The sequence below is a fragment of the Brassica rapa genome, chromosome A01, assembly GCF_000309985.2.
Source record: "Brassica rapa cultivar Chiifu-401-42 chromosome A01, CAAS_Brap_v3.01, whole genome shotgun sequence".
NCBI lineage: Eukaryota > Viridiplantae > Streptophyta > Magnoliopsida > Brassicales > Brassicaceae > Brassica > Brassica rapa.
In genome coordinates, this window is record NC_024795.2 from 14,338,965 (window position 1) to 14,363,979 (window position 25,015).

The following is a 25,015-nucleotide window of genomic DNA, read 5'->3' on the forward strand; positions in this document are numbered from 1 at the left end:
AATCTAGCTATTTCTCCCAACTGTTAACAAGCAGTTGTGTCAAGTTTAGTGTTGGAGGTCAGCTTTGGTTCCTTCAAACAATCTCAGCAAATGTGGACAGTTGACGTGTTGATCCACTTTGGTGCTAAAAGCGTGGTTAGATAACAATCAAAAATCTAATAAGATCAATATTCCCTTCTTGACTAAATGAAAAATTTTTGTTTGAAAATATGATTTAAAAATTCATGAATAAACTAATATCAGTAAGTACCTTCCCCAGACTTAAACTTCACCGTCCCCAGTGATATTCAGTCTAAGATTGGTTGGTTAGAAAATTAATAATAACTACTAAGTTAAAATATTAGAAAAGAGAAAAGAATGTTCGTACCCATCAATCTCTAGTGTAGATCGATATATAAGACACTCGATCGATCGACATAAACGCATCACAGTCGATCGACGTAAGGATCTTGCGTCGATCGATAGCGCGGAGACAAAAAGAAATTATGTGCTAGCTGCATCGTGTTAGTGTATCTAACCCATAAGTATCAGTCAGCTAGATTAGCTCTGTCAGACAATCCAAACACATGCAAGGTAGAAAAATAGATAAACTCCAGTCATAACATAGAATAATAAGTTCGAAAGTAAATCTTAATAGTACGAAAGTAAAAAAATACATAACTAGATAGGGATAGTCCTCATCAGTGGTGTCGTCGCTGGAGGTGCCTCTGTGCTGGCGTGATGGTCCTGCTACCAACGGTGAGCTGGCTCGCACACTACTCCTGCTTGAAAAGCAACATCTCGATACTCTGGCCCAGATGGCAGTGACAGCATCGACTAGGACGCGCTGAAAATCTCACCAGGGCGTGTAGACATGTCTGGCATAGGTGGGAATGACGGGAGTGCGGCCTCGGACTGATGCGGCTGAGGTCCTCTAGGTCGCTGAACCGTGTAACGTCGCGGCATGGTAGCTGGGACACGGAGGAGGCGTGGGTCAGGGCGGAACTGAATGCTAGCAAGGCCGTGGTCAAACTCCGTGAGTGTACGAAGTGGCAACCTCACCAAATGCGTGCCGTTCTCGTCTCTGAAGCACCAGTCACGGTCTCCCTTGAGCCATTGAGTCCTCGTGAGATGCAGCTGCGTCCATGTAGACGATCCGGTCATCCATCTCAGCATCGTCTATTGGAACTCCGCAATGTACGAAAGTCGGGGTAAGCAGGCTCCCGATCGTCTCCTTCTTCCTTCCATGTGACTGAAACAGCTTCATCTTAAGCTTGGCCAGATGCTCAGCAAAGACTGCTCCAATGTTGGGCCACACGTCATCCGCGGGCACCTCTATATCCTCCATGTGAACCAAACTCCTCACCGTGTAATAGGCTAATGTGAGCTCGTGCATCCGAACCTTAATAGGTTCCATTTTGCACAACAGAGTGTTAGCAAGGACCTTCATCAGGTAGCGCAGAGTCGGGTGACGGATGTCTGTCTAAAGAGTCTTGGCGGACTCGAAGTAACTGGTAGCTATGTGCTCCCAGAATGTCGAAATCCCTGGGAATTCAGGTACGATGGCGTGCTGACGTTCGTTTTCGAACCCGTAGATAGTGCAGTGAGTCGAGAGAGGGACTCTGTAGTGTTGGGGTCAAAAACGGTTACGACGAAGTTAACATTCAAAACGACCGAGAAAGAAAATGAGAATTTTCTCCGATAAATACTTTTTCGAAATAGATTCTTTCTTACGAAAAACTTTGCAGAGGAAAAAAGAGACGTCCGACGAGAGCTCGAAAAAGGTCGTTACGCAGCGACTAAACGCGCGTAGCGACCGAGCGTCCATCCCGCTCGATCGCTACGTAGCGATCGAGCTCGAGCCAAAGCTTGGTCGCTACGTAGCGACCGAGCTCTTCCGAAACGTCGATACGACACCAGTCCATGCATTATCGTCTATCCTTCGATGCTATCTCCCAAAGACCGTAGTGAACTCGGTTCATGTTTTCCGCCATTCTAAATCATCGATCAAACTTTGCGGATTAAAACTGCGGAAAGTTCATTCTTTATCGAAAGAAGTCGCAGTAAACGCTTCGAGTCGGAAGACGGCCCAAAGGGACCTAAAACACGACTCGAGGCCCATCCTATGATTTCTTATCCAAAAGCCCGTAAACCGTAGCACGGTTTACGCTTGGCGCGCAAGGAAGGATAAATGTTAAGTTTCCACGGATAAATACGAAATTTTGAGGATAAACACGAAGATCGAAAAAAATAGAATATCTCTATTTTTTGCTATGACGGCTTAAGGGCAGAAAAGTAAAAGCGTAAACCGACTTTGGAGCTAGTATATAAGGAGTCCTAGGCGAGAGGCATAAGGGAGAACTTTTTCAGAGCAAACTTAGCACTTAGAGCAATTTAGGCATATTTCCGTTTTTGTTATTCGAGCTGCGACTCAATAAGGTTATTGCCGTCTTAGGGTTTTAGAACTAGAAATCTCGCCGACAGCTCTCGTAGCCCAGGCACTTACCTTGTTGTAACGCTCAAACGCGAATTCGGAATAAGATCTACTTTGCTCTCTTTTCAATTTCTTATACTTTATCGTTGTTATTCTCGTGTTCTGATTGCTTGACGTGTGGTATTAGCAGATATCCGGGATCTCTGGGAAATTAGGGTTTTTCTAGTTTCCTTATTTTAATGGAAATCGACAGTGCGAATTTCGGTTCCCACATGTAGCGGATGCCGCGAATGAAGAAGGTCAAGACACCCTCGTTAGCTGTCTTTGCCCTCTTGTTGGCATAGTAGACACCATGGCCATGAACTGGAGCACCAGCTCTGGATAGAGAACATGAGGGTTAGTGGCCAAGTTTCCCATACCCTGCTCTACGAACAAGTCCTCGAGGCCCGATTTGATGCCCAAACCTCAGATGATGTCTGGATCGATGAACCATGTCGGATCGATGGAGACCTTCAGCCACTCATTGTAGAATATGCAGTCATAGTCGTCCCACGTGTCCACTATCGCGCGGTTTCTACATGCCGCGCTCTTTGCCGCCTTACGTGTGTCATTGAAGCGTTCAAAGAGCGGGATAGGCTCGTCTTCGCGCTCGCGTGGCCAAGGGTATTGATACCACTCAAATTACCCTAAGGAGTGTTACTCTCATCAAAAGAGGTTCAGATGTAGTACTTAGGGATCAAATCCACAAGGAGCTAGGGAACAATTAAATCTAGTGTTTATTAATTCTGAAGGTTGTAATGTTTTAATGAAATAGCAATAGTAACAAGCGAGTAAATGATAAATGTAACTTAGGTTGGAAATGATATTAGATGTAGGGCCACTATTCAGGTGTTGGAGATTATAATTCCTATAGATGCCTAACTGTTGCATGCATGATATATTAGAGCTCATTCGCTTAACTCAGTGATCAGCTGTCGCATGTACCATTGTTTAACAGACTAGATCTTGTGTCTCACCGGTTAGATGTAGACACAAGAGAGTGTCGGTCGATAGTCTATTAAGACGTCGACCGATACACCTTTGCCAACATCGATCGATTGTCAGTTGAGGTCATCGATTGACGGGTTCTAGCCAGGCCTATGCGCGAGTATGAAAATGCTTTACTAAGATTCTAAATTGGCGGTTAGCCCTCTCTAGCAATCCTAATATGATAGATAGATGTCAGGATGGGATAACAAAGGTGCTTGAATATGCAATCCTATGATCAAGTTCTAGTTAGCTAGGCTAAAACAAGCAATGAATACAATTTATCATGAATATCACAACAAGGCAGATCTATAGTTTGGGGCTAATCCCACAAACCTATCTGAATCCTGGATCTAATAGTTGAACTACTCAGACATAGCAAAGCAATTCATATCAATAGATAAATAGAAACTCATAGAATAGATGATAAGAAAATGAAACAAGGAGTTCCAATCACAAGTGATCTTCTCTCCAAATGAAACTTGTAACAAAACTAGGTCTAGAAAGAAAAGCTCTCCATGCCGTCAAAACACTTGCAGTATATATTCTACTAGGTTAAAAACTCGTCAGGGCATTTTGGTAATTTGGCTTGGCCTTGGTTTTTAAGTCTGCTGAATCCAAAATGTCGCGTCTGATGTCTCGACATCGATCGATGGTACTTGTGTACAACGATCGATATTAATCTTCATCTGTCGAGGCATTTCCTGATATCGATCGTCAGCACTGATGCGCATCGATCGATTATTCTTCCTCTCGTCGACCTCTAAGTGGTCAGCTCGGGTGAAATGTCCTTTAAGCACCAAAATGCTCCAAAGTCATAGCTTTACTCTGAAATGCACCTGAACCTGAAAACATACCTAGAAGAGTAGAAAACATAGATATATATATAGTAAAGTACTTATGGTGCAGCTGCTAAGCACTTTCTTCCGAGGTCTCGCCTTACAATATCAAATGGCTCTTGATACGGCGAATGAAGAAAACTTCACTACTCGAAATCCGTTGGAAGCTGTGAGACTTATCGAAAACCTTGCTAACAGCAGCATCACCAAAAACACTGACTCTGAACGGAAGAAGTCTGTAGCCTCTATCGGGAAGGAACAGATGGACGAAGTAAGAGCTAAGTTAGATGTGGTGCACGAACTTCTTAGGAAGCAAGTATGTTCAGCGGAAGGAGAAGTAGCAGATACCGAAGGAGAAGAAGATGTGAACTACATCGGAGGTACCGGATTCCAAAAATTTGGAAACCAGGGCGGAAACAGAAACTTTTTTGGAAATGGCCAAAGAAGTAACCAAAGTTCACAGTTTCAAAAACCCTTCAACAACAGCAAGAGCTACTCGAACTCTTACTATCAAAATCCACCACCCCAAACTCAGGAAAGCAAGATCGAAGAAATGCTTGATCGAGTACTGTTGGGACAACAACAAATCACCATGGATTTTAACGGTAAGATAGACTCTGCCTACAACAATCTGAACACCAAAATCGAAACCTTAGGGACTCAGGTGAGAAAACTTGAAACCCAAGTAATTCAGACGGGCGAGACTATTAAGAGGCAAGAAGCTTTTGCTAGAGAAGCAGGAGCCGACAAAGGGAAACACCACGTAAATGCCATCATAGATGATGAATTCTGGCAAGTGGTGAGAAATGAAAACCTTGAGGAAGGATATTTTGAAATCGAAAGCTCCATGAGTCTCGGCGGATCCCCAATAGTGTCGACCGATGTCGATGAACTCGCATCGATCGACAGACCATGATGAAGATCGATGGACGGATTGCTCCAGACATCGATCGACGTCGTCTGCCGATTCGACTGAATGCAATGCGGTTTGAATTTTAACTCATGAAGAATTCGCAGCTAAGCATCCTCACCTACCCTCCCCTTTCTATGAAAAAATCGATCGTTCGGTTAACTCAACCATCGATCGACAGAGTGAGTCCGACTTCGATCGTCACAACACACCTCCCATTGATCGACAGGCACCTCTGACATACCGAGTGCGGTTACCCTTAATCGATAATGATTACATCAATGCACTCAGACCACCACCTAAACCATTAGCAAACCCACCCGAACCAACACCCAACCCTTTAAATAGTTCAACAGAACCTGTTCAAGAAGAACAAGAATCTGAAGGGAGAAGGTTAAGGAAAAGGAAGGAGAAGATTCCTAAAAACCTTAAGGGGGAAGCTAACATTAAGGAGATGGATGGTTTCACAAAACGAGTCCTCAGAATCCCAATCAAAAAACCTTTTGATGAAGCTTACTTCACACACCGGTTGTGGATGTTCTTCAGAGAAACAAAGGTAACTGAGGAGGACATTAGGAGAATGTTTCATCAAGTCATAGGAAAGATGAAACACAGGATCACATTGACGAAGAAGAGTGATCCTGGGAAGTTTGCTATACCATGCATAGTCAAGGGTGTTGAATTTCCCCATTCAATGTGTGACACAGGATCATCGGTTAGTATCCTCCCTCGGATCATGGCGGACCAGCTTGGTTTGACCATCAAACCCTCAACAGAATCCTTCACCTTCGTGGATCTTTCAGAGAAACAATCCGGAGGCATCATAAGAGATCTGGAGGTACTGATTGGTAATGCCCTTGTCCCTGTAGATTTTCATGTCTTAGACATCGAGCTTAACTGGAACTCTTCACTTCTGCTTGGAAGATCCTTCCTAGCTACAGTAGGAGCTGCATGTGACATGAACAAAAACAAATTGTGTCTAACGCTCATAGACCCAAACATCCACTACGATCCCATCCAACCTAAGAGAAAGGTAATTAATTCTGTGGATTATGGGAAAGAACTCGCCTTCATTGGCGCATGCCATTGTGGAGCAGAGTATGAATCAGAATACGAAATTACTCTGCCATCGATCGATGTAACTGTATCTACGTCGATCGATACTACTCTAAACCCTAATCTCTCTATTTCTAAAAAGAATAATTATGCAAACATTGATTACGGTTTTCTAACACCTGATGAATTTGGTATTTTCAGGGATCCAGATAGCAACGGACGTGCAATGGATGGAAGGATTTTACAAGTGTCCAGTAAGGACATAGCAGACATCCTTCAAGTAACCAATGGACCTGACAACCTGTTCTCACAGCAACGTGGCACTCCAGACGTCATTCTAACAAATCCCAACAACCACGCATGAGTCACCACAACAGAGACCAACCCAGATCTATCACGCCAACCAAAAGGGTAAGCATCGATCGACGGTATCATGGAGACATCGATCGACAGGGTAACACCAACGTCGATCGATATGGATAATCCGACGTCGATCGACAGATGCTGTGAATGTGGGAGCCGCGCTTTCGACATGTGTGAAGCCAGAAAGTTCACTTGGGAACAAAGGGACGAATATGGAGTCTACAGAGATGAGCGTGGACACGCACGAAGCGCAGCTGGTGAGATGATACCTGTCACAAAGGACAACATCAGGAAAATACTAGAAAGAGCATCTCTTTTTGAAGAGAGCCACATCTGTCTTCCAGAACATGCCACTTCCTTCACACCCACAAGACTGGAACCAGAACTCTACACCAAAGAAGAAATCGATGAAATGGTGTTTGGTATTTGTGGAGCTCAGGAGAAACTGGGAGAGGAGCTCAAAACACTGGTAGATGAAACACATCAGCCTTTGGATAGAGGCTACAATGAGTTTTTCAGATGTGTGGCAGAAATGAGGACAGAAATTGATAGTTTACGTCAGCAATTTGAGAAGGAAGCTACGACCTCAGCATCGATCGACGCACCATGTACAAAATCGATCGACGTTAGTCTTCCTACAGCTCAGACCCTTGCAGAACCGCGATGCTCAACACATGGATGAATGGGAAGTCTCGTACATCGACACAAGGATAAACGAAGTTTACTGCCCTCTCAACAACAACGTGGACTGGCTAAGCACCAAAATCGAGCTACTACAGCAAGACCTGGACACCATTCGCAAGAAGGACCAACATCCAGCCACATCAATCGACATGTGCACCTTCACATCGCTCGACGCCAAAGTTTCAGCAATGAATGAGAGGCTGAGGACTTACGAGGATATGCATGATCGTTTTATATCACCAGTCATGATAGATTTAAACAAATTGTCTAGTCAATTACTTGATGCCCAAAAGGATATTGAGAACATTACTAATCAAAGTTTTTTGCAGGAAAAATCAACATCGATCGACAGGCTAAGAGGACCCTGGATCGATGGCAGGAAACCTGTGGAGTTACTTCCTTACACAGCAGCAGAAGTTGACAAGATCACATCCAAGATCTACACTGCTCTAGACAACATGGAGGAACGACTTGACAAACGCTGCGATGACATCTACTTTCCTTCGACAACAAAATCAGTGGATTAGACAACCACGCAGAATGGCTACAGAAAGAAGTCAAAGCCATTCAGAGGCAACTCGCAGCTCAACATCAGATATCAGCATCGATCGACAGGACAAAGGAAAAATCGATCGACGGCAACTCACCGAGATCGCCAACGAGCACATAATCGCATCTATCGACGCCGAGTCTACAACAATCGGCGAGCAGCTGATACACAGGACAGTGGAGTCAATGCAAAAGGAACTGACAGATATTACAGCATACGCCTATGACAACATAGGCTGGCACCAGGTCAGCATTGACAACATTCAAGAAAGGCTACAGAACATCTCCAATGTACTTGGGAAGATGGATGACAAATGGACAAGAAATGATGAGGCCACAAGAAGTTTCATTGCATCTTGGTCCAGAATGCGCAGAGATGACGTGGATGCTTGCTTTCCAACAAGCAGCTGCTTCTCCACCCAATAGCCAATCACTACCACAGTCAAGCTAAAAGACTATAACCAAGCGCTGAGTGGGAGGCAACCCACTATTAGGTATTTTATTTTGGTTTTATTAGCTAGCATTTAATTTCTTTCGTTTTATTTCTTTCAGATTTAGGAGACCCAAGTAAGAAGACCTGTATATCGACCGACGACAAGACTTCGACATCGTTCGACATAGGCAACCACACGACGATCGATGTAACACTTACCCATCGATCAATATCTAACATGGTCAGATGTATCCTACCTACTTGTTACATTTCGTACATCATACACTTTTCATCATACCTCCGGCTGAGTTACACTGGGACAGTGTAATTTAAGTCTTGGGGGAGATTTACTGATATAATTTATTTTATTCTTACGTAAAAAGGAATTTCAAATAAATTATGCTTAGTTATCGAAAATAGGAACTATAATCTTATACTGGTTTAAACATGAATATCTAACCAATCTTTAGCACCATTTTAGATTTACTGATTGCAGATAGCACTAAGGATGCTAAAGCAGATCAACCTATCAACTACACACTTGCCTTGAACCGTATGAAGTAACCAAAGCTGATTTCCAACACTAAACCTGACATAACCGCTTGTCTTGGGGCTTGGTATACATGGGATCGGATTCTTCAGATAGGTCTGGAAGGTAACGCCTGGTTTAGATTATTTATCACATTTTCTCTCTCTAGATTTCGACCCTAGATTAGTTATTAAAAAAATATATATATAAATAAATAAATAATAATAAATAATATAAGAAAGATCTATTGTTTAATTAGGATGAGTCTGAACAGGACTTGGTGGCTAAAACCATTAAGGCTTGATTCATAAAGACTCAAATTAAAGAGTTCGAAACGGGACTTGGAGGCGGCAATCTTCAAGGCTCGCTTTCGCAAAGAACTCTTGGATATAGGTCAAAAAGAAGTGAACAGAACTTGGTGGAAACCACCATTAAGTTTTGATTCATGGAAGCATGTCCAATCTTGGTCACTGATCCTGCAATGGAAGTAGACTTTGACTCAAGAGAGAAATTTAGAGAGAGAGAAACTAGGAACTAACTTTTACCTGCAGCTCCAGATACCTGGCTAAAATCCTTGCATCCTGTGATCGATACTCCCAAGGTAAAGCATTCACTTTATATTTATGCTAAGAAATAAAATCAGAAGAGGGGATGTCAGACGTGAATTGATAAGTTGTGTTATGTTAGAAATGGTTGCTAAGCTAGGATATTGCATAGTGTGTTTTTGTGATTAGGACTGTTTAAATGTGGTTGCAAAATTGTTGAGGAAAGATTTCTATGTTTTTAAAATCTTAAGTTCCCAAATATTTTCAAACCTCTTTCAGAGAGACTGCCTGTATGTTTTGCTTGAGGACAAGCAAAAGGGTAAGTCTGGGGGAGTTGATATACCCTGGATTTGACTCATTTTTATCCGTGGTATATTACTATTTTACTATATATATATATCTATGTTTTCTACTCTTCTAGGTATGTTTTCAGGTTCAGGTGCATTTCGGAGTAAAGCTATGACTTTGGAGCATTTTGGAGCATAAAGGACACTTCACCCGAGCTGACCACTTAGAGGTCGACGAGAGGAAGAATAATCGATCGATACGCATCAGTGCTGACGATCGATATCAAGAAATGCCTCGACAGATGAAGATTAATATCGATCGATGTACACATGTACCGTCGATCGATGTCGAGACACCAGACGCGACATTTTGGATTCAGCAGACTTAAAAACCAAGGCCAAGCCAAATTACCAAAATGTCCTGACGAGTTTTTAACCTAGTAGAATATATACTGCCTAAGTGTTCGACGGCAGAAAGAGCTTTTCTCTTTTCTAGACCTAGTTTTGTTACAAGTTTCATTTGGGAGAGAAGATCACTTGTGATTGGAACTCCTTGTTTCATTTTCCCTATCATCTATTCTATGAGTTTCTATTTATCCATTGATATGAATTGCTTTGCTATGTCTGAGTAGTTCCACTGTTAGATCCAGGGTTCAGATAGGTTTGTGGGATTAGCCCCAAACTATAGATCTGCCTTGTTGTGATATTCATGATAGATTTGTACTCATTGCTTGTTTTAGCCTAGCTAACTAGAACATGATCATAGGATTGCATATTCAAGCACCCTTGTTATCCCATCCTGACATCTATCTATCATATTAGGATTGCTAGAGAGGGCTAACCGCCAATTTAGAATCTTGGTAGAGCATTTTCATACTCGCGCATAGGCCTGGCTAGAACCCCTCGATCGATGTCCTCAACTGACAATCGATCGATGTTGGCAAAAGTGTATCGGTCGACGTCTTAATAGACTATCGATCGACACTCTCTTGTGTCTGCATCTAACCGGTGAGACACAAAATCTAGTCTGTTAACTAGTGGTACATGCGACAGCTGATCACTGAGTTAAGCGAATGAGCTCTAATATATCATGCATGCAACAGTTAGGCATCTATAGGAATTATAATCTCCAACACCTGAATGGTGGCTCTGCATCTAATATCATTTCCAACCTAAGTTACATTTATCATTTACTCGCTAGTTACTATTGCTATTTTATTTAAAACATTACAACCTTTAGAATTAATAAACACTAGATTTAATTGTTCCCTAGCTCCTTGTGGATTTGATCCTTAAGTACTACATCTAAACCTCTTTTGATGAGAGTAACACTCCTTAGGGTAATTTGAGTGGTATCAGACTGCTCTATTCTTCTTTAAATTTTATTGGTTGTTCTATTCCGGTCTGGTTACACAGGTCACCTCAAAATAGGAACTCAAAATATTTTCATGTGTTGGTGAAGCAGAGAAGAGCTAGGAATAGGATAACATAACTCTTAGATGAAAATGGGAATGTCGTGGAGGATGAGGAAGGATTAGTAGCCATTGCTACTAGTTACTTCCGACCAATATTTGAGTCTTCCAACCCAGAGGATATAGCTGATGTGCTATCAGAGATCTCACCTACGATTACTGGAGAAATAAATGATGACCTCACTGCTCCAGTAACTGAATGGAAGGTCAAATTAGCCTTGTTTGCTATGCACCTAGAGAAAGCGCCAGGACCGGATGGAATGACAGCTCTTTTCTATCAGAAGTTTTGGGATATTGTCAAAGATGATTTAACTCGTATGGTTAATCAGTTTCTTTTCGAGGGAACAATGGCACATGGCCTGAATGACACAAACATTTATTCAATTCCTAAGACAACGAAGCCGAATGAGATGACAAAGTTTAGACCTATCAGTATATGCAATGTCAGTTATATGATAATATCTAAGGTCTTATGCTAAAGATTGAAAAAGGTTCTCCCACAGCGGATATCAGAGACTCAGTCAGCCTTCGTTGCTGGAAGACAAATTACGGATAATATCATGATAGCTCAGGAAATGTTTCACGCTTTGAGAACTAAACCGGGAGGACGGGTTAAACGAATGGCCATAAAAACTGATATGAGTAAAGCATATGATAGGATGGAGTGGTCATTCATTGAGGCAGTCATGCGAAAGATGGATTTTTCAGAAATATGGATTGACTGGATTATGCGATGCATCACCTCGGTCAAGTATAAAGTCCTCATGAATGGAGAACCAAAGGGAAACATTGTCCGTGGGAGAGGTTTACGATAAGGAGATCCTTTGTCTCCTTTCATATTTATTCTATGCACGGAAGCGCTCGTTAGCCTTCTTAATCAAGCAGAGAATCAAGAGAAGATAACGGGAATACGAGTCGCTTGCGCAAGCCCCTCGGTATCTCACCTTCTCTTTGCTGATGATAGCCTTTTCTTTTGTAAGGCGGAGTCCCGTGAATGTGAAGAAGTTATGAAAGTAGTCAGGAAATATGAAAAAGCATCAGGTCAAGGTATTAATTTTGACAACTCCTCAATACTCTTTGGTAAAAGGATCCCAGCGAATGATAGACAACATATCAAGGATACTCTTGGTATACAAAATGAAGGCGGGATGGGCTCCTACTTAGAAATCCTAGAGGACATCAGTGGATCAAAGTGTAAATTATTTGCTTTCTTAAAAGAGAAGCTCCTACATAGAGTGAATGGCTGGACAGATAGATGGTTATCTAAGGAAGGAAAGGAGGTTTTAATTAAATCGATATTGTTAGCTCTTCCGACCTATGTCATGTCCAGATTTCTACTTCCTTTGGAGATATGTGAGAACCTAGCGAGTGTCATTGCACAATTATGGTGGAGCTCGAATCCTCCGAAAAGATGAATCCATTAGGCAAAATGGGAGAAAATGTGTGCACCTCGAGAGGAGGGAGGAATTGGTTTCCGTATGATCCATAAATTTAATCTAGCTCTTCTAGCTAAACAGCTTTGGTGTCTTGTTCAATTTCCGGATTCACTAGTAGTGAGAGTGCTTCGGAGATGATATTACCGTCTGAGTTCGCCGTTGCGAATTGGCACAGCAGATACCCCATCGTATGTATGGACGAGTATTATTGCCGCGAGGAAGCTATTACTTCTGGCCATCAGAAGCAAAGTGCATTCAGGGTATGAAATTAATGTATGGGAGGATCGTTGGATCCCTTTGACGCCAGCTAGACCGGCTCGTGCCCGGGCCCCAGCAGTAAACCCAAAGATGACCGTAAGCAGTCTTATCAATCATGTTTCAAAGGAGTGGGATGTTCGATTACTGGAACAATGGTGATGATTGGTTCGACTGTGGCTTTAAAATTTTAGCTGTAGATGTTTAGTTGTAGATAAATTGGTTGTAGCTGTAAAGTTGTTACTGTAGACTTTTTCTGCTGAGACTTTTGATGTAGTTAAATTTGTTGTAGCTATAAGTTACATGCTGTAGATATTTAAAAAAAAAATATATGAAATATGTGTTGTATATATAAAATTATTATTTTATATGAATTAAAATAATTTATATTAATTTTTTTATAAATTATAAAAATTTATTGAAATTTAAAATGTGATATGTAAATAATATTTATATTATTTAAATATCTTAATAATTAAAAAATACTCAAATTCAAAATTAAAATATTTATAAAAGTTTTTATTATGATTATATAATTTATTTGATATTATAGATATTTTTTTCATTTTACAGATTCTACAGCCTATAAAAAGATGATGTAGCATTTTTGCCTAAAATACATAAGAAAAAGTTTTGCTTTAATGTTTTTGCTGTAGCTTTAAAAATAAAGCTAAAGCATGATTGGTAAAACTAAATAAAAGCTTGATGTAGACTTTAATTTTTAAAAGTAAAGCTACAACATGATTGGTAAAATTTAGTGATTTAAAAATAAAAACCTAAAGTAAGGAGATAAAGCCCAACCAATCATCCCCAATATGTAGCTCAAGAGGATATCCCGGTGATTCTGAGTTTGGCCATAAGCCCTACCCATCGACGAGATACATTTTGCTGGAGTTACACAAAGAACGGATAATATACAATTAAGTCAGGATATTGGGTTGCTACAAACTTGATGAGAGATGAGGAAGATATAGAAGTTCTACAAACCATGATTACAAAACTTCAAGCCTTTGCTTGGAAGGTGAATGCACCACAAAAGATCTGTTATTTTATATAGCAACTATTATCAGGACAGGTAGCAGTAACAAGGAATCTGGTACGCTGTAATATGCGTTGTGATAATTATTGCCTGAGATGTGGAGCGCCAGAAGAGACTGTTACTCATGCTATCTTTGAGTGTCCACCGACCTTACAAGCATGAGAACTATCATCAACACCGTCGAGCTCTCAAATCTTCCCTGTACCAAGTATTTATGCTAATATGGACTATTTTTTTGGAGAAAGAATATTATGAAGGAGCCAGAAGAGGATAGAGATCTTTATCCTTGGATAATTTGGTACATCTGGAAAGCTAGGAACGATAAGTTAGACAGGGATCCATGGAACTAGTCAGGTATGCAGAGAGTGAGTGTCAAGCTTGGTACAATGCAAGAGACACTGTACCGGCTCCACCACATGTACAAACTGCTGAAGAAACGCATGCCTTAAGCTTGAGTAATATTTGTATAGTGGATGGTTCATGGACCTTCACAGCTCAGTTTAGTGGAATAGGATGGGTTTGGAAGGATGCCATGGGGAAGATCCAACTCATGGGGTCAAGGAACTTGAGAAAGAGGGAGACAGCTTTACACTCGAAACTGGAAGCGCTACAATGGGCAATGAAGAGTATGTTACAATACTCGACCTGTCAGAGGTTTGGAACAGACTGCAAGGATCTGATTGCAATGATAGAACAACCACAAGCTTGGCCTAACTTCTCAACTGAGCTGGAAATCATTCAAACTATTCGGTTGTGTTTTTCGGCTTGGCCTAACTTCTCAACTGAGCTGGAAATCATTCAAACTCTTCGGTTGTGTTTTTCGGACTTCAAGATCAACTACTTTCCAAGGACACAGAATGAGATTGCATATTCGTTAGTTAGAAATGCACGTTCTTTTCATAGACCTTTATGTTTTATTGGTTGTTCTATTTCAGTTTGGCTTTCCAGACCACCTCAAATTTGAGTCATAGAATAATCGTTTGCTGCAAAAAAAAAAAAAAATACAGGTCACCTCAAGTTTGATTAATAAAATAGCCGTTTGACGTCAAAAATAATAATAATAATCAAACAAGTATTAAAAGGGCGATATACTGATCAGAAACGCTGTCCACGTCGGACAGTTTAATCAACCAATCACCTTATAATGTTTTGACACGTCATCTGAGCTTTGCATTTTTTTTTTAAAAACCAACGTGATATGGTTTGGGCTATGAAGCTCGCGGTTTCATAAAAAATTGACGTGATATTAGCTGGGCCATAAAGCCCACTATTTCTAAAGACGGAGAACGAGAAGTGCCGACTCGAGATCCTTCGTCAGTCCTTCAACCCTACTTCCCTTTATCAATTCGGTACCTTTTGATCTTCCTCTTCTCCGTTCCGTTTCACGATTCGATCCTCGAACCAACAATACATCCTCCACTTCGTCTCTCTTTACTCTCATTTATGGATTCGCTTTGCTCTTCTCATCAAGATTTTATTTATAAAGCTCTCGATCGAAGTTTTATTTCGATCAAACTTCGTTCTATATTCTCATTAGTACATCGCTATTGCAATGAGTTCCAACGGAAAATCTGCGTTCTCTGGTGATTCCCGCTCGGAGAAACCAAAAGACGGTGAGGCTGGCGACTTTTCCGGTCCGATCAAGCCTATCGGCACACACGATGTCTCTTCCGGCCTCTCAATCGGCAATCCCCACTCGAAGAAAGCCAAAGGCGATGCTTTGGTATCCTCTCCAAGTCTGACCAAACCCAGCGGCAATAGAGGTGTCTCTTCCGGCGTCTCGATCGGCTCACCTAATTCGAAGAATCCCAGTGGTAAGAACCGAATCGTTTCGTTTGATTTTTGCTAAAAGTGCTTCTAGCTATTATATTAGAAAATTATTTTTTCTGATGCCATATAGCCGACCAAATCCTTTTGATAACCCAAAAAAAAAATTATTCAGTTTGAGTTTGTGTTTTAGGACAGTGAGATCAAACAAGTAAATTTTTTTCTAATAGTTTTTATACGGTACATACAAAAACATATACAATTGTGTTAATGGTAAGAACCGAATCGTTTCGTTTGATTTTTGCTAAAAGTGCTTCTAGCTATTATATTAGAAAATGATTTTTTTCTGATACCATATAGCCGACCAAATCCTTTTGATAACCCAAAAAAAAAATTATTCAGTTTGAGTTTGTGTTTTAGGACAGTGAGATCAAACAAGTAAATTTTTTTCTAATAGTTTTTCTACGGTACATACAAAAACATATACAATTGTGTTACAGAGATGAAACTAATTATATGATGATGGCAACGCTCATATTTCTCTGTAGGTCCGATCATTCAGACCACGAAGACCAGTGTCTCTTCAGGCGTAAGAAGCAAAGCTGCTGTCTCCTCTGGCGTCAGGGGAAAAGCTATTGTCTCCGCCAACGTTGGGAGAGTGATGTCTTTCAAAGATGTGAAATTTGGAGCTCATGAAGGCGAGTTGAGGTTTCGGTTGATCCACTTTTGGGAAGCTCGCAATGTTCGGACGAAGTTGCTTATCGGTCTCGAAATGCTTCTCATCGACCAAGAGGTATAAGCCGTTTATTCAAAGCTTATGATAATATTTTTTTAAAAAAGATTTACTGACTAACTTTTCTAATTCAACTCAATCTCTTTAATGTTGTTAACAGGAAACTATTATTCAGGGCTTCATCCCAGCTGGGAGGATGGACACTTATTTGCCACACATGAGAGCTGGTGGCATTTACAGGCTCCATAATTTTTTCGGGTCTAATAACAAGACATTGTATCGGGTATCCGAGCCAAGTGTCACCATCACCTTCTCATCGACCTCTGTCCTCTCTGATCTAGAGGACAGTTCGGTTTGTTTCCCTGAGGACCGTTTCCGATTCTATGGATATGAGGAGTTCAATGCTGCCTGCGACTTGAAAGGGGATCTTTATGGTAAGTTCTCACTGTTTGTATAGTATCATGTTTAATCTAATCATATATGATGTGTTCTTACTCGATGAAATATATCCAGCATTGTTAGGCTATGATAATGTTTTGATCCAGTCTTAGGTATTTATGTTTCATGGCTGGGTTTATAAAATATAAAGTATTGAGTTTGATTTTTTTCTTTTGCAGATTATGTTGGCCACATCAAACTTGTGAATGGGCAGGTCCTCAATGACAGTCTCGTGGTAGATGAAGCCGAGATAGCTTCAACCCGACGAGTTCTGCTTCATGTTCAAACACATGAGTAAGCTACTCTATATCTCATTTCATGTTCATATATCGACTCTCTTACCACATGTATATTGGATGTTATAGTGGTCCGGTGATGAAGATGTACCTCTGGGACAAGGCTGCTTCAGACTTTGGTGAAAGATTCAAGGCGTCTGGAGGAACTGCGAGTGTTATCTTAGTCACCACCTTAAACCCGAAACGATATGGAGGTTTGTATCATCAGCTTTTTCTTATCATTTTAAGAAGTTGCATAGGATGGTCAAGGAATCTTATCTGGTTAGGTTAGTTTTGAGCAGTAGACCTGCGTTAATTGAATTTAGAGCTTATCAGCTATGAGACATTTGAAAAGTATGTGAATAATTGATAGTTGATTAACCCCAATAGGTTCTGCAATAACAAATGTTAGATATATATATGCATAACTCCACGATTCGTTTTACACTATAGTTTCCTATGTATTATAACATTGCAACCGTTGTAGGTGCCCTATGTCTCTCTTCTATGGTGTCGTCAAGGATATTTATGGACAGTGATGTTCAAGCAACCCAAGATTATCTCAATTGGTAAGCATTCCTGTTTTAAATATCGTTTTTGTTATTTCAGTATCGCAATTGATGTTTGGAGGTTGTCCTCAGGTTGAACTCGAACTTGGATGTTGCTAAGAGAGTTGATGCAGACGTTGTCACTAAGACTGAGACAGTGACCATAGGCGAGCTCTTTTCTTATATGAAGCAGGCAGATGCTAAGGTCGTGCATTATCAATGTATAAATATTCAGTAGGATAGTCTTAGTTTCTGATAAAAAGTATTGTGCAGGTTGCTTGGTTTGAGTGCATAGCCACCATTGGTGATGTTGTACATGGTTCGGGATGGTATTACATAGGCTGTGGTGGGTGCCACACAAAGGCAACCAAAGGGCCTACCACCCTTATGTGTAAAAAGTGTGGGAAGAGTGATATTGTTGGTGTTGCACAGTAAGTGATTCATTTTACCTATACTCATGCGTTCGATGCATTCACTATTAATCTTCTCATAATACAGGTACCTAGCCAAGATATCTGTGTACGACAATAATGACCAGGCGGTTTTTGTGCTCCTTGGTGACTCTGGTCATGAGCTGTCTGGGAAGAAGGCTTCTGAGTTGGTTGAGAGTTATTTCGAGGTAGTTACAAACCTGTCTGGCTTTGTTATTTAACTGTATACTCCCAATATATTTAAAAATGTATAGTGACAATTGTTTAAATGTATATTAGGCCAACGAGGATGAAGGATCTGATCACTTGGTTCCGGTCCCTCAAGCTCTGATTGATACCATAGGCCAGACTCGCAAGTTCATTGTGAAAGTATCAACCCACAATTTGACTGGCAAGACCCAAACTTTGACTGTGACAAAGGTGCTCACTCCAGAAGACCCAGATATTGGAGTCAATTTAGAAGAATCCGATGGTGAGAGGGTGAAAAGGGCTGCTGAAAAGATTGAGGGAGAAGAGCCTAAGAGAGCCAAATGTGGCTAAGGTGTGATTAGTGGTGGTTTTATGGTTACTAAAATTCTATGCTTCATTTCTTTTCATTTTCAGACCTTGGTTTTGCAACATTGAACTTATCTTTCTTAAAATAACGATGGTTACACTCATTTTAATGTTTTTTCTTCAAGTTTGATGTTTGGTTATTTTACTTTTGTTATATCTGATGCTTTTTCCATCTTTGATTGAGCCTTTAACTTTTAGTTTGCTTGCTTGATTTTTTTCTTTCGATACTCCCTTAAACAGAACATGTTATAACTGAGCCTGCACTTAATCATTTCTCTGAAAATGAAGAAACTAAGATTGTTAGTAGGCACAGAGAATGGCTGTGTTTTACCAATCAAACTTTAAAATGATTAAGAAAAAAAAGAAAGTGATGCAGTCAATGTGTTTATTTTGCAGTAGATACATGCACATTATTTTTAAGTATTTTGTAGTAGCTATGAGAGCAGCCGTTTTTATATAAAAGCTTTTTTTTTTTTAATATGAAAGCTTTTTTTTTTACGACTTATATGTAAGCTATGTTATATTTGAATATAAAAGCTTTGTTATATTTTTGAACTTTAAACTATGTTTTATATAAAGTTTTATTAACTATGTTTTATATAAAGTTAAAAAATGTTTAATTGATTTTTTTGTCAACTGATCTAGAAAATATATATTCACAAAAAAAAAGCTGAGAATAATACTTAATAAAAAATTAATTATTAATACAAATACATAGTCAAATGAACTATAATGAATATGTGATGTTTGAATGTTTCCACATCATTGATGTTTGGATGTTTGAAGGATTGGGTTATATATTACCTATGCATTCACATATATTAATTTTTTTTTTTTTAAATATTGTGATCTAAAACATTACTGTTTTTGGCTTTACGCAAACGGGTTACGAGCATTCAAATCTTATATGTTTTTGGTTAAGTAATAATAGTTCAAGAATAATAAAGATACACGATCCAGTCAAACATAACAAACGATACTGCGTTAGTGCCTCATATAACTCATACTCAGGAACCCATAATGGACTTTTCGGCTTTACGCACCATTAGCATAATGAACAAACTCCTTATCCAGTGACATACCTGAGATTAACCGGTCAACCGGTCTGAAATCTATTTATTCATCAGGCAACCAGTTCTCTGATTACATTCCTTCCAACCATTTCTGAACAATGGTTTCTCCGAATAAAGCTTGGCACTCAAGCTTCTCTTCATTTTGGATAAATCAGTACCCCTATTACAAACAAAAACATTGAAACTTATCATCGGGGAGTACACCATCAACACACTCCTATTACAAACAGAAATATTGAAACTTATCATCGAGGAGTACACCATCAACCCACTTTTCCGCGCGTAGCGCGGAGAAAGGCTCTAGTAATAATAATAATAATATATTTTGGTTATTTGCTAAATTAGCCTTAAATTAATTTAAAAAAAAAAATTTGTGGAAACTGTCAGGTTCGTTGCCAATCAAGCATGCCTGGTCTCGTTTGGGTTCTGAAAATCGAGGCAGAAACAAAAGGAAACTAATCCTCAGAGCTCGAATCCAACCCTAAATCTCAGTTCCCACAAAAGTTGCTTTCAACTACATACTTGGTGCTTGGATCTGCTTCAATTGGTGTGAGTCCTTGAATCGAATCCTGGATCGATCTGGTTGGGTTTTTGAATTTGATCGGTGGATTCAGAGAGATGAACAACGGAGAGGAATCCTCCTCGAGAGTGGAAGAAAGCGGCGGCGGCATGGATGCCTCTCCGTGTTCATCGTTACATTACTCCTCCTGTGGCGAATCTGAGTTCGATCGGTATTGTAGTGCGAACTCGGCTTTGGGAACGCCTAGTGTCTGCGGCTCCTCTGGCCCCTTTCACGATTCCTTTGATTCTGATTTTCACAATTTTACCTTGGGACCAACTCTAAAGCTCTCTGATGGAGGATTTGCCCCCCACAACACCAACATTATCCAAGAAAGAGACTCCATGGATCAGTTTAATGATGAAGATGATGATTCACTTCCAGATCATTCTCGTCAAAATTTATGTTTTCTACAGCATAAAGAGGAGTCTAATGATAACCCTTTTCTCATCAATTCTTCCACTGCCTTTGGTACTAATGATTGGGATGAGTTTGAGCGTGAAGCCACACAACTTAATGACTCTCCATTTGATGAAAGGTGTGCTGAAACTGAAGGGATGTCCACTAAGCTTCCAGGAAAAGGGATAGAACATACAAACCTAACTGTCCTGAACCAAAGGGAGCAAGGGGGTGTAGCAAGAGACAGCATAACTGTCAGAGGTTCTTCAGACCTGAGCGTTGATATAAAAACCTTGGTGGTTCCTCCTCAAGAATCTCTTCAAGACAGCTTCCTTAGCAACAATCGAACTGAAGATAGACCTGTAGCCATGAACTACCTTCAATCTTGTGATTCTGATGATGTCCTGGATATCACACCAGTTCAGTTAGGAAACGAAGATTTTTCATGTGGGATTGGCCATCTTGATGGCAATGTTTCTTTTGGACTACTTCACGAATCATTTGGGAATGCAAACCTGTCAGTTCCATTTGGAGAGTGCACCTCAGAACCTTTGTTGGCATCTTCGAACTCTGATAAGCCATCATCTACAGTTTCTCATCCAATAATAAATGCCTTACAGGTCACTAATGCACAACCTAAGGTCAGCTGCTTGATATATGAAAATTTATCTATGTAATTTTCCTCTGCCTGTCAAATGTCAATCCACCTTACTCTTAGTTATTGCTTGTATTGGTAGAATGTCTTTGGTTATGTCCTGCTCTGTTTCTAGGGAAATTGTGCATTTCAGTGTATAATACTCCTCTCACATTTAAAGTTAAATAGTGTGAATCTGAGAATTTAACGGGATGTCGTTTTACTACTGCTGTGTTACTCTCCCCATTTAAAGTTAGTTATTCATTAAGGAAAGCCTGTGCAATCTGTAAACTTCATGGATTCTACTGAATCTCCTTTTGAATCGATTTTTTATTATTATTTGAATGAAGTTTTCTGGTTTCGTCTTACTCGTGTTGCAGAAGGAGAACACAGAACTTAACGACTTCTATGATGATTTTGTTCATGATATGGAAGATATACTGCTCGACTCCGGGGAATCATCTGGGGCAAGGTATTCTAAGAGTGACAAGATGTTCCAGCTACAGCTCTCGCTTCCTAACAGGGATGGGGGACAAACTGCTACAACCTCTGGTCTAGAGGATTCATCTCCAATAGTCTCCCAGAGATTTAGGATTGATAGGGTAGAAGTTGTCGGGGTGAAGCAAAAGAAAGGTGATGTCTCGCTGAGTGAGAGGTTGGTTGGGGTGAAGGAATACACAATGTATGTCATAAGGGTTTGGAGTGGGAAGGACAAGTGGGAAATTGAAAGAAGATACCGTGATTTTTATAGTCTCTACCGTCGGTTGACATCTTTATTTGCTGATCAAGGCTGGACGCTTCCTACACCTTGGGCCTCTGTGGAAAGAGAATCCAGGAAAATATTTGGAACATCGCCCAACGCAGTTGCTGAAAGGACAGTCCTTATTCAAGATTGTTTAAATTCACTTCTTCAGTCCCGTTTCTTTCCCACACTTCCAAATGCTTTACTTCGGTTTTTGTCCCCTCAAGATGCAAGTTCTGCTGGGTCGGATTCTATAATGTCTCCAACAGGCTCTGCTAGCGACACTTTTGCTGCGACCAGTTCTTCCTATGGAAACACCATCTCGCTCATTGTTGATATTCGACCTCACAAATCAGTGAAGCAGTTGCTAGAAGCTCAGCATTACATTTGCGCTGGATGCCACAGATACTTCGATGATGGAGCCACTCTTGTGCGGGACTTTGTTAAAGCTCTTGGATGGGGCAAGCCTCGGCTTTGCGAGTATACTGGTCAATTGTTTTGTTCTTCCTGCCATACAAATGACATGGCTGTCCTCCCAGCGAGAGTGTTACATCATTGGGATTTTAATCCTTATCCAGTTTCTCAACTGGCAAAATCATATCTGGACTCCATACACGAGCAGGTAATTTGGGTTTATTGTACTTTCTTTATTCATTTATACATGGAAAAGTCAGCGCTTGAGCCATGATGTAGAAATTGATTCATTTTGAGTGTCGATAACAACAACAAATATAGATGTTTAATTGTGAAACGATAAGCTCTAGTTCATTCATTGTACAGCGTGCAAGAAATTTTAACTACATTTGTCTCCTTTTTACGTTCTTTAAGTCACCTGTGTGCTTGGATTTTGCATCTACTTATCAGCTGGCTCCCTGTTCGAAGCTTTTATAAACTAATACTTTTGGCCACCGATCTTGTTTTGCAGCCTATGCTATGTGTAAGTGCGGTCAATCCTTTTCTATCCTCCAAGGTCCCTGCACTGAACCATATTATGAGCATCCGGAAAAGAATTACCATTATGCTTCCATATGTACACTGCCCATTCCGCAAGACACTCAACAAAGGACTCAGCACTCGGAGACACCTTCTTGAGAGCACTGATTTTTTTGCTTTAAGAGATCTAATTGATCTTTCTAAAGGGCCATTTGCAGGTAAATTTCTTTTCTTGCAACAAGATTTGAAGTTCCATCTGTGCTTGCGCTCATGCTGACTCATACATAATCGCCCTCATCCTGACACATCGTCTTTACTGGTGATGAATAATTGTTCTTGAGAAATAATAAAGTTAGATTCAGATTCCATATTTCTCTAGCAATTGATTTACAAGTCAACTCCACGCTGCGACTTGCTTGATTTTTAACAGTTTATCTATTTCCTTGCATTGTAACTTTCTTCAAGAGACTTAAAGACAGTAACCTTGATTGAATTGGCAGCACTTCCTGCAATCGTGGAGACCGTTAGGAAGAAAATTCTGGAGCATATAACAGAACAGTGCCTTGTTTGTTGCGATGTGGGGGTTCCCTGTAACGCCAGACAAGCTTGTGACGACACATCCTCTTTAATATTTCCATTCCAGGTGAACAATGATAGCTTTCTATGGATATATAATACACATTCTCCTGCTCTCAGTTTTGGCCGTGTTTGATTACCATATCGTAACTCCACACTTACTTGATGTGTTTGTTCCATATATTGAATGAAATGATTATTAGCAGGAAGATGAGGTTAACAAATGCCGGACGTGCGGTTTGGTTTACCACAAGAGATGTTTCTCGAGACTGTCAAACTGCCATTGCGGAACACAACTAAACCCAATCAAGAGCTCTGCAGAGCTGCAAGTTTCGGAGAAGAAATCAGATTCCACGTCTGTCTTGCCTCTGAGATTCCTCTCGGGTTTATTTGGAAAGACAAAAAAAGACACAGAAACCACTATTCTAATGGGTTCGCTTCCAACCAATGATCTATAAACTATATGTCTGATTCTTTTATGTATGTGTGTTTATGTAAACCTTTGACATCTGTGTAACGTAAGCCTCACGTGTTAAACCTAAATTCTTTTACATTTTCTTGTAAAAAAGGGACAATAAAAGTACGTTCTAGTGTTTTGACCAAAAAAAACAGTACGGTCTAGTGAATTTTCTTTCTACACAATAAAGGAGTGATAATGATGATGATGTATATCAGATCCGTTACTTGACAGTTGACACTGTTTTCATATCTTATGATATATGATAAGCAAAAGGTAGGGTTTTTTACTCTTGTTGAATCACTCAGGTTTTGTTTAGGAACACAACCGTTGACTAACATTTTGCTTTTATTATTGTCCACGACAAAATTCAAAACCTGGAACACTAGTTATAAACTTGTTATTTATAAAGGTAATAGGGGGTTTTCCGCAATTCTCGTGGTAAGATTATTTTTATATCCTAGACTTTTCTTTGTTTCAAGACAAACAATTATTTTCAGTGTTTCATTTAACTATTGTAATACAATGGCGTTATGTTTTTTAATTAATGGAAACATAATTTCATCATTTATGCGGTTGATCATTTACAGAAAAGATTACCGACATACAAGTTCAACATTCATATAAGCTTAAAGTCATGTCTTTCTCAGGTGAATTTGATCGTAACAGTCATATGATTGTATTCAACATAGCCATGAGACGAGCACATTTTACAGCTGAAAAAAAAAAGTGAAATACTGTCAATTGTTCGTTGAAAGTGAACGGCTTTGACATGGTTTTCGAGGCTCAAGAAGGACTCCATTGACAGTTTTCATAACGTCTATAGACTTTCTTAAACATTACTCCATGTTTTTCGACATGAGCCTCAGCTACTGAACACTGTTGGATAAGCTTCAAGAGAAAGCTTAGGAAACAAGTTATTCATACAAAGGAAAGATGAATAACAAAATCTATTAGATTTAGGATTAAGATAAGTTAAAGATAAGATTCCTAGATCAATATGTAATAGGAGAAAGTTAAGGTTTCTATTGCCTATATAAGGAGATCAAAGTGTAAGAT

At 40.0% G+C, this 25,015-nt stretch overlaps 2 protein-coding genes across 4 annotated transcripts; both read left to right on the plus strand.

Annotated features, from left to right (window-relative positions):
- Positions 1–13,391: 13,391 nt before the first annotated feature.
- Positions 13,392–19,767, plus strand: LOC103840864. Of its 2 annotated transcripts, XM_033289710.1 has the most exons (7): positions 13,392–16,770; positions 16,954–17,068; positions 17,140–17,618; positions 17,691–17,802; positions 17,871–18,028; positions 18,096–18,216; positions 18,308–19,767. In XM_033289710.1, exons 3-7 carry the CDS (start codon positions 17,509–17,511, stop codon positions 18,566–18,568), a joined length of 762 nt encoding a protein of 253 aa, XP_033145601.1. In that variant the 5' UTR covers positions 13,392–16,770; positions 16,954–17,068; positions 17,140–17,508; the 3' UTR covers positions 18,569–19,767. The 2 variants fall into 2 exon arrangements, with proteins under 2 accessions (XP_033145601.1, XP_033145596.1); XM_033289705.1 differs by having other exon boundaries at positions 13,392–17,618.
- Positions 19,768–20,035: 268 nt separating this feature from the next.
- Positions 20,036–24,160, plus strand: LOC103874260. 2 transcript variants are annotated; one of them, XM_009152674.3, is made up of 5 exons: positions 20,036–21,255; positions 21,629–22,612; positions 22,916–23,141; positions 23,424–23,566; positions 23,703–24,160. In XM_009152674.3, the coding sequence occupies exons 1-5, from the start codon at positions 20,275–20,277 to the stop codon at positions 23,955–23,957; spliced, it is 2,589 nt and encodes an 862-aa protein (XP_009150922.1). In that variant the 5' UTR covers positions 20,036–20,274; the 3' UTR covers positions 23,958–24,160. The 2 variants fall into 2 exon arrangements, with proteins under 2 accessions (XP_009150922.1, XP_009150931.1); XM_009152683.3 differs by having other exon boundaries at positions 23,706–24,160.
- Positions 24,161–25,015: the final 855 nt, after the last annotated feature.